The 9647-nt window shown below is 42.6% G+C and overlaps 1 protein-coding gene across 1 annotated transcript in view; it reads left to right on the top strand.

Moving 5' to 3' along the window:
* Nucleotides 1–6148: 6148 nt before the first annotated feature.
* Nucleotides 6149–9647, top strand: part of GPHB5 (glycoprotein hormone subunit beta 5) — a 5808-nt gene continuing 2309 nt past the window's right edge. Inside the window, exon 1 of the mRNA XM_017895351.1 lies at nt 6149–6416. Coding sequence (XP_017750840.1) covers nt 6213–6416 — 204 coding nt within the window. The 5' untranslated portion in view covers nt 6149–6212. The remainder of the gene's footprint in view (nt 6417–9647) is intronic.

Genomic DNA, 9647 nt, shown 5'->3' with positions numbered 1-9647 from the left:
AAAAAAAAAAAAAAAAAAAAAAAAAGAACATTTCCATGAGGGCAAAAATTCTTCATGTCGTCTTCTTATCATAACACTTCCTCCCCGCCCCGACCCTTATTAATCCCTGGCAACCACTGGTGTAGTTTCCATTTCTATAACTTGCTTATTTCAGGAATGTTATACCAATGGAGTCATACACTACATAGCCTTTTCCCACTCAGCATAATGCTCTGGAGATTCATCTAAACTGTGTGTTTATTCCCTTTTATTGGTGAGTAGTATTCCATGTTACAGATGTACCACAGTTTGTTTAACCATGCACCTGTTGAAGGGCCCTTGAGTTGTTTCCAGTTTGGGGCTATTATGAATAAAGCTGCTTTGAACATGTATAGGTTTTTGTGTGAATATAAATTTCCATTTCTCTGGGGTAAATGACCAAGGATGCAGTTTTTAGGTCCATATATGTTGGTTTATTTATCATCCTCATTAGACTATTGATACTTTGAGGACAGCTTGTTAGCTTCGTTCACATGTGCATCAAATGTTCTTTGTATGTATCTGACATATGGTAACACTCGATGATACGCTCAATAAAATACAGAATCCCAGAAAGAAGGAGGGACGGAGGGAGTAGGAAAAGGAAAGGAAGGAGGACAGAAATCTTTGAGTACTGTCAGTTGTCAGCTCACCCTCCCTGTCCACCACGTCCCAACATCATTATATTTTAATTTTTTAAATAAACCCAGCGACCCCAGTGTGAGACAGTCGTTGCTTAATACCTGTTAGTTAAATGATACAACACTCTGGCGAGTAGAACAGCTCTCCTCTCCCCTTCTCCATCCTCCCATCACTGGAGTGTGGGGATGGACACACACAGACACATGTGTGCATACTCAGTGGCCAGGAGCCTCGGAATCTTTTCTGGAACAAAGTCAAGCACTAACGAATGAAGTGCTGTTGCTTTGAAGCTTAGCTAACAACAACCTTGGCCATGTCTGTGTGACTGCCCCGGGAATTACAAATGAAGAGTCTGGGGCCCAGCGGCTTTGTGGACTCATTCCAGTGAGGATACAGGATGCAGCTGAAATAAAGAATGCCTCTTTGTGACTCATTAAACTCTGCTCTGTTCCTTTCTATTAGGCATGTGTCTGCCATGCCCTGCAAAGCTATGATATTCAAAAGTGGAAGAGTCAGGCAGAAATAAAAACATTTCACTTCAGCGCCCAAACCATGTGCCCCTTAATTTGAAATAAATCTGTGACAACTGACAGATAATTCTTTCAGACAGTTATGGAGAAAGGCTTGACTTGTCCTAGTAAATCAGACACAGGAGTCATTATTTTTAGTCTCATTAAAAAAATGTTACCATAGCAACCGCACCATCATCTCGGGCAAATGTTATCTCTTTAAGTCAATAACACGAGGAGCTGACCACAAATACCCAGTGCTTTGAAAGGAAGAAATGACTTTTCAACAAAATTAATTTCTTCCAAGTCTTCACTGTTCATCTTCATTCATATGCGCAGAATTCCTCTCCTCTCTCCCGTGGAAAATAAGCAGTATTAAAAGCAACATACCACTTTATAAGACTCAAGGCTGACCTTTCTTCTGTCATTAATTCTGTTCCTTGAAACTCATAGCTTCATATGTGGCTTTTTTTTCCACCCATGGGAAGCATAATGCTAATTAATTTGACCCTTGGGCAGAGCATTGTGTATTTTGAGAACACAGTGTGGAAAAACATACTAGAGCATGCACATCTTTTCTAAACTCTGAAGAGGTGGTTTCAAGTGATGCAGCAAACAGCTTAGTTCCTGTGGGCTCTCATTTCGTACCTGTGCAAGACCGTGGATGCTCAGGGAGCATTGGTTGGCTTAGTTTGACTCCATATTTGGTCAGAACTGAAATTGAGTGTTTGTGAATATTTATTAATATATTGAAATTTGCAACTGTGATAAAGCTTTTACCCTCAAAATATGAGATTTGGACTTTAAAAATTAAGCCTAACACTTTAGATTTTTTCTTCTACTGAAAACATGTTGTTAATTTTAGTGTCAGATTAAAGCACCCCACGTTGGCTGGGAGCAAGGTTGGTGCTTACCTACGTCCTGGCTTCAGAATGCTAGTGAAGTCCCATAGTCCCCAAAGACTTTGCTTCTTCTCTTCTCAGACTCACATTTTTTTTTCACCTCTAATACCTTCGAAATCAGGATATGCCTAACAACTGCTGGTGTGATATAATTTTTTATTGGCAGCTTTTTATTTCTTAGTGGTACACATGATAATGATGCATTTCCAGGGAAGGAAAGAGAAACAACAATTATTGCCTGCTTATCATGTATGAAGCCCTGTGAGAAGTAATTTATAGACATTATTTTGTAGAATCCTCACATGACCCCTATGATGGAGGTATTTTCAATTTTGTAGGAAACTGAGACTCAGGTGGGCTACCAGACCTGTCCAAGATCATACGTTGGCCGGTGTCAGAATCAAGATTTCAGTACAATGTGGCTGACTTTATGGTTGTGTAACCTTCTGTACTGTCTCTCTGACTTGTCCTCAGCTTCTTGTGCTCATAAAATAGTCTATAAATATTTAAATTCTGGAACTGAGAAGGGCCTTGGGAGTCACAGGGTCCAACCCCACTGTGTTACAGATGAAGAAACTGAGGCTCAGAGAAGTGACTTGCTCAAGGTAGTCCCAAAGGAGATTGTGCCACTGAGAATCCGCATGGCTGCAGGAGGGAAGGGAGTGTTTCAGGCTCTGTCAGTGTCTCCATCTCCTGCACACAGTGTGCACCCCAGGATTTCCCCACCTGGGACCGCCTTCCCTGGACCAGGCCTCAGTTTCTCAGTCACCCCTTTGAGGCACTAACACTTGGCTCATTCCTCTGGAGTCACGATCCCCCTGGAATTCAAGATGATTACTCACGTACACCACTTCTCCTTTCTTTCTACCCCTAGTGAACCTATATCTTGTGCCTCACCCTCCAAGATGACAATAAATCCATGTAAATATGATCATGGAACAAAAGGAGAGAAGATTCTCCAGAGTCTATCCTTGGAGACATTACTCATATGTTTCTTTGCTACCTCAAGAGAGGGGCTTTAACGGTGGGAACTTCAACGTAGATTGAAGGGAAGGTGGCAAACACATGCACACTATGGTGCAGAGATATTCCGTGGGTAGCAGGGCGTTTATTAGCCTTTGAAGTCACACTACAAACTCTCACTCTGCCCATAGAGAGGTGCGACACAGCCTACATTGCAAAAGGTGGCATCCATACACCATTCTCCTTTCCTACACCCAGGATGAAGCTGATGGGCCACTGCCCTTTGCCTTTAGAATGACTTCAGCTGCCTTTTTTAACACAACATTCCAGGTAGCCGCTTCTCATTAACTGTGGTTGGTGACAGGGATGAAATAGACCCATTTGCCATTCCCAGTGTTGTTGAAGGCTTTGGAAGTAGGCAGGTTACAAAACAATTGAGTTTCTATTTCTTCCAATGTAAAAACAAGAAAATAATAATTAAAGAATTGTTGTAAGGTCTAGAGATAACATATGTAAGAGCACAGCAGACTCCATGGTACCTGGTACATAGTAGATGCTTAGTGACTCTAAATTGTCATTCTTACAAAGTTAATGCTGACAGGGTGGAATGCGTGATGCCACACCTCTGCATTATAAAGAAGTTGGGGATTGTGAAAGAAAGATGCTCTTGGCCTTTGCAGTCTGTCTTTATTTTGTGACTCTGCAGACACAAGTGTGTATGTTTCAGGTCTAAAAGGGTTGAGCAGCCGTCTTCAGAAACAGCCCAGGATGGCAGCTCACTACCAATTGGCTAGCTCTTGGCCAGCAAGTTAGGAAGATCAGGCCAGCTGAGCAGTCCGTCCCCAGAGTACTCCGGTTCTGGTTATGCTACTCACAGGCTGAAGGGCTGAAGAAAGTCCTTTATTCCAAGCCTAGTTCAATTTTCTATAAAACACATGTAATAATTCTGCTCTAGAGAGAGGGGTGGCAAATTGATGGACTCCCCGGGCATTGTTATCTGTTTTGAAAATGAAATCTATGATGAGCAGCACATGTATTTAAAGAACACTTTCCTTTGCAGAAAATGGAAATGGTTTAACTTCTTCACTTTGTTTCACTAGTTAGTTAGTGTGCATCTTCAATGTCTCTGCCTATGTTGTTATTTACTATGATATTGAAACTCCTAAGGACAAAGATGATATCTGCTTCATTTACTTTTTAGAGCATCCAGAAAATGCCATGAACAAGTACATTTTTAATCCACTCATATGCTGTTATTGTAGATGGAAATATAAACTATATCCCATACTCCAAAAAGTATTTTGTTCTTATTTTAATCATTTAAGACCAAATATCTGATGAAACATCTCTATCAGAGCAGCACTGAATGTCCTTACAGTCAGAACAAATACATGCCTGTTGGTTTATTTTAATTTTAAAACATTAATATTGACTGACTCTCTATTACAAAAGTCTGCCCAATGTTGACTATGTGAAAAATGCTGAAAACCATATAAAATAAATGAAAAGTTTTCTTTAATTCCCATGCTGGAAGAGAATCACTTGGAACATCTTGGTATTTTTTCCTAAATGATTCATTTTAAGGTGATATTGATATCATCTAATTCTTAGCTAGTTTTAAGACTTTCAACATGTTTCTTCTCACTGTGATTTCCATCTTTTCAGGTAGTGGTCCTGCATTCTTTCCAGCAAGAATTATTGTTTTGTTATTTTTCAGTGTGTTGAAACATGTTGTCAGTTAAAGGAAAGGGTTTGCTATGAGCTGCTAGTCACTTACCCGTTTCAAAGGAAACTTGTGGTTACCATGAAGGAAAATTTAATCCATCTGCCACAATGCATTTGTTCTCTTGAGAACCAGGTGGAACTACCGCTGACTATTTCCTTAGGATTATGCCACCCACCAAGGTAACTTTCTGTTCCAGTAGGTGATGTGGAGAAACAAAACAACACCCTTTAAGTTAATCAGTTTTGGAAAATAGAGACTGGCTTTCTATTCCATGGCTTTGATGTGTTTAGCAGTTCCTGTAAGGATCTGCCTCTCTTTTGTTTTGATTGACAAGACCTTTTCTATATATTTGAGCAATCAAGCAGCCCAGTAACAGAAGGTAGAGACATTTACCCAGAGCAAACTTCTACCATTCATTGTGACTCCCTGAAATCTTAGTGCAAGTTTCAGCTCTAAAAGAAGCATTGGTTCCTGCAAGATTAGGTAAGTGCTTCTCCATATTTGTAACCTCATTCCAGAGGAGGGGAAGCCCAGAGAACTTGCTACAGCAAGGTCAGAAGTAGGAACTGTGAAAATAATGAATTCAGTGGGAGGTAAGGGTCCATGAATGCCATATCCTTTATACTTCAAAATCCAGGTGAGTTCTGTCTAGTGGGCCAAGCATGAAGGGGGTTGATTCTGGCTCCTGAAAGAGCACGGGGAATGACCAAGACCCAGAGAGGATGGACTTGACAGTGGATTGAGGTTATGTTTTAAATAACTCCTATGCTTTCCATCATTTGGATTTAAACTGAATGTTAAGTAGGTGCTGTTGCAGTGGAAGTCTAGAGCAGAAGCAATTTACAGTGAGTAAGACACATTTATGAATGGCCACCAACTCAGATGATAGATTTCATGATATTTTCTGCATATCCATGTTTAGTGGTGAGTTGGTTTAGTAGCGATGCATATAGCAAATACTGTTATTAATATTTACCTCCCAAATCATTCCCCATCATGACACTGAAAATATAGTTTCGAGCAAAGTATGTAACATGGCACCCAAATACCCTGGACCTGAATAAAAACAATTTATATGTATTCATGTATTCTGTTGGATTATGAATTAGTTTTGGTGTTACTCATATTTTATGTTTATTTTGGAAAGACCACTGGGACAAACTTCTTCAGCACACAAGTCAACTGCAGCAGTTAAGTTACAATAAGGAAAAGCCTGAGAATGCACTTGGAGGGTGGGCATCTAGAGAGGGCCATGGAATCCACACTGGCACCAGTTACAGGAATCGCTGGATGCCTGTGTTGGAGTTTGTGGGCGTTTACAATTTCTGGGCTCATTTTCCCTGAAATGCTAGGAGCAAGGTCCCTTTGATAGTGACCAATGCATGGTTGGCTGTGCCATTGAGGGCAGCCAGATCTGTTAAACTCTGTCCTTTCCCTCTCTGGAAGAGCAGCATGAAGCTGGCGTTCCTCTTCCTCGGCCCCATGGCCCTCCTCCTTCTGGTTGGCTGTGGCTGTGTCCTTGGCACCTCCAGTGGGAACCTGCGCACCTTTGTGGGCTGTGCCGTGAGGGAGTTTACTTTCCTGGTCAAGAAGCCAGGCTGCAGGGGCCTTCGGATCACCACGGATGCTTGCTGGGGTCGCTGTGAGACCTGGGAGGTGAGTTGCTAAGATGTGCAGATGACAGTATCTTCTGGGCCAGCAGCTTGGGTCTGATTCTCAAGAGTTCACTTTTTAAATGATATGAGGTGGAGCTGGGACATCTGCCCTTTCCTGTGGATTTAAAAAACCAAAACAAAACTGTGATTGGCATCTTCCAAAAGTGATTTGAAAAGCATGATGTTGCCCCTCTAACAAAACATTGATAAGATTAAGAATTTGGTTTACATTGTGTCTGTGTATCTGGGAATCATCTCTGGAAGGTCATGATGTACTGTTCTACCCATTTTACAGATAACATGGAGGGATTCAAGGGAGAGTGTCTGCAAAGTCACAGAGAGTGTCAGTGTAAAGCTGGAAATCAATTTGTGGTTCAAGCTTGTGACCCAAACTCTTCCCTGTGTTCCTTCATTTTGGGTAAATTAGCCAGTTTCCAAGAAAGAGGCCCTGAGCTGAAGGGTGAGAATTGGTCCCAGACTCCTTCACTGCCTCTTCTGCAGCCCTGTTCCTCTTGAAGCCCCTGGGAGCCCTCTGGGGTTATCACTGACGGATCCATTAAGTTCCTTCATGTTCAATGATACCTGGCGTTTTTAGAGACATTTAATTTAAAGTGGGGATAACACTCTCAAACAAAGTTAAAAATCCTATTGGGTGGCCGGGCGCGGTGGCTCAAGCCTGTAATCCCAGCACTTTGGGAGGCCGAGATGGGTGGATCACGAGGTCAGGAGATTGAGACCATCCTGGCTAACACCGTGAAACCCCGTCTCTACTAAAAAATACAAAAAACTAGCCGGGCAAGGTGGGGCGCCTGTAGTCCCAGCTACTCGGGAGGCTGAGGCAGGAGAATGGCGTAAACCCCGGAGGTGGAGCTTGCAGTGAGCTGAGATCCGGCCACTGCACTCCAGCCTGGGTGATAGAGCCAGACTCCGTCTCAAAAAAAAAAAAAAAAAATCCTATTGGGCTAAGAGGAGCTGTCTGAGTGGTGAAGAGGAAGAGAGCTATTCAGCACCCCAGCAGATCACACTCCGTAGTGACTGTGGGCTCTTCCCCCTGAGGCCCGCCCACTTGGTAACTGATGAGTTGCTAGCTCTGATCTTGTCACTCCCTGACCCCAAAACCTTGAATGTCCACACACTACTACAGATTCAATTACCAACTTTCAAAGTCCTCAGCAATATGGCGTCTGCCTGCTTTCCTGAAGACAATACATTTTCTTACTCTGGCCTTGGTAAGTGACTTTCAAGGGTTTTGTCAAATAGCCCTCATGGATCTCATTTTGGTCCTTTCCTGATATCCCTTCTCCTTCTCATCTGTCATTATCATATTTATTCCTGATGCCCATCTGCAGTGCCAGCTCCTTTTCTGGGCCTTTTTGACTTGCAGGTAAGCCCTTGACTATGCTCTACTTTTTGTCTTACTTCTTCCCCCACCACACTCGTTAAATATTTTGAGGACAGAGGTTCATTCTTATAACTTTCACAGCTTTTGCCAAGGTGTCGTGTATGAACAAGGTATTCAATACACATTTGTTGGTTGACTGGGATGGACCTCTCCCTGGAGCTGTAGATCCTCCAGCCTAATGGAAGGCCATTTAGAAGGGTACCTGCACTGTGAGTGGACACTGCCATTGGGAACAATAGACTTCTCTTCAGGGACCCAGAGGGTGGCCTGCTCTTGCTTAGGTACAATTAACAGCCCTATGAATGGAATTGGGTCATAGTGATGAAATCTCTAAATTGGATGAAACGACTCCATCAAAGTAGTTTTCTTTTTGCCTCATTCAGGGACTGAGCCCTACTAGCCAAATGAAAATTGGGTTTTGCTAAGTAGACTTTGCCTGTCAATTGGCAGCAAATTCACTTGGGGCACTTGGCGCCTCCTCCTGTTCAGGGACTGGTGTCTGGGCTATTTGAAGCCCTCTCTGTGCCGAATCCTCAAACTCCTGCTTCCCCTCAATTTGGCCCATCTTCTCTTCTTTTTAAAAACTGATGAATGTGTTTAATCGGATCATGGTCACCCATAGGAGGTCAGGAACTGTGCTCTCACTGGAAAAACGGAAGCACCAAAACCATTAAAGGACAAGATTGTCTCTGATCTTAGCCAGCTTTCATTCATGTCTTGACTGTATTATGAAAAGGGAGGTTACCTATAGAAAATAAATAAAAGAATGAGGTTCATTTTCCCAGCAATCTGAAAGTTTCTGAGATATAAAGCCCTTGATTTTTTTGGGGGAGGGAACTTAACTGAAAGCATGTCTGAAGGATGTTCACGACGACAGATTGGCTGGATTTACATTTGAAGGTGGAGCTGTTGTTGAAAATAGCTATTCCTCATAATCTGCATATAGCGTTGCCAGATTTAGCAAACAAACAGACAAACAAAATAAAACAAAGCAACCAATACCCTCCCCAGAAAAACCCAAACTGAAATGAAACCAGAAAACCAGGAAGCCCAGGTAAATTTGAATTTCAGAAAAGCAACAAATAAATTTTTAGCATAAGTCTGTCTGTTTTATATAGTATTTGGGACAGACTTATACTAAAAAAATATGTATCTGAAATTTAATGTTTTTTTTTTTTGAGACAGAGTCTCACTCTGTCACCCAGGCTGGAGTGCAGTGGCGCAATCTCGGCTCACTGCAAGCTCCGACTCCTGGGTTCTGGCCATTCTCCTGCCTCAGCCTCCCGAGTAGCTGGGACTACAGGCACCCGTCACCACGCCTGGCTAATATTTTTGTTTTTTGTATTTTTAGTAGAGACGGGGTTTCACCATGTTAGGATTGAAATTTAAATTTTTTGAGGTGTCTGGTCTGCCTAGGTTCCCAGAGTACCAATGGTAAGAAGACATAAAGCAAATATGGAGGGTAGGAGAAAACAGTCGAGGACAAATTCAGCTTCTTTGGTCCTTGTCAAAGGCAAGGCTGGCTGGGCGCGGTGGTTCATGCCTGTAATCCCAGCACTTTGGGAGGCAAAGGTGGGCGGATGGCGAGGTCAGGAGATAGAGACCAGCCTGGCCAATATGGTGAAACCCCGTCTCTACTAAAAATACAAAAATTAACCGGGCATAGTGGCACGTGCCTGTAGTCCCAGGAACTCGGGAGGCTGAGGCAGAAGAATTGCTGGAACCCGGAAGGTGGAGGTTACAGTGAGCTGAGATCGCGCCAGTGTACTACTACTCCAGCCTGGGTGACAGAGTGAGACTCCATCTCAAAAAAAAAAAAAAAAGGCACTG

Source organism: Rhinopithecus bieti, unplaced genomic scaffold, assembly GCF_001698545.2.
Source record: "Rhinopithecus bieti isolate Rb0 unplaced genomic scaffold, ASM169854v2 scaffold_26226, whole genome shotgun sequence".
Lineage (NCBI taxonomy): Eukaryota > Metazoa > Chordata > Mammalia > Primates > Cercopithecidae > Rhinopithecus > Rhinopithecus bieti.
The sequence above is the reverse complement of the archived record's forward strand: the minus strand, read 5'-3'. Positions and strand labels throughout refer to the sequence as shown.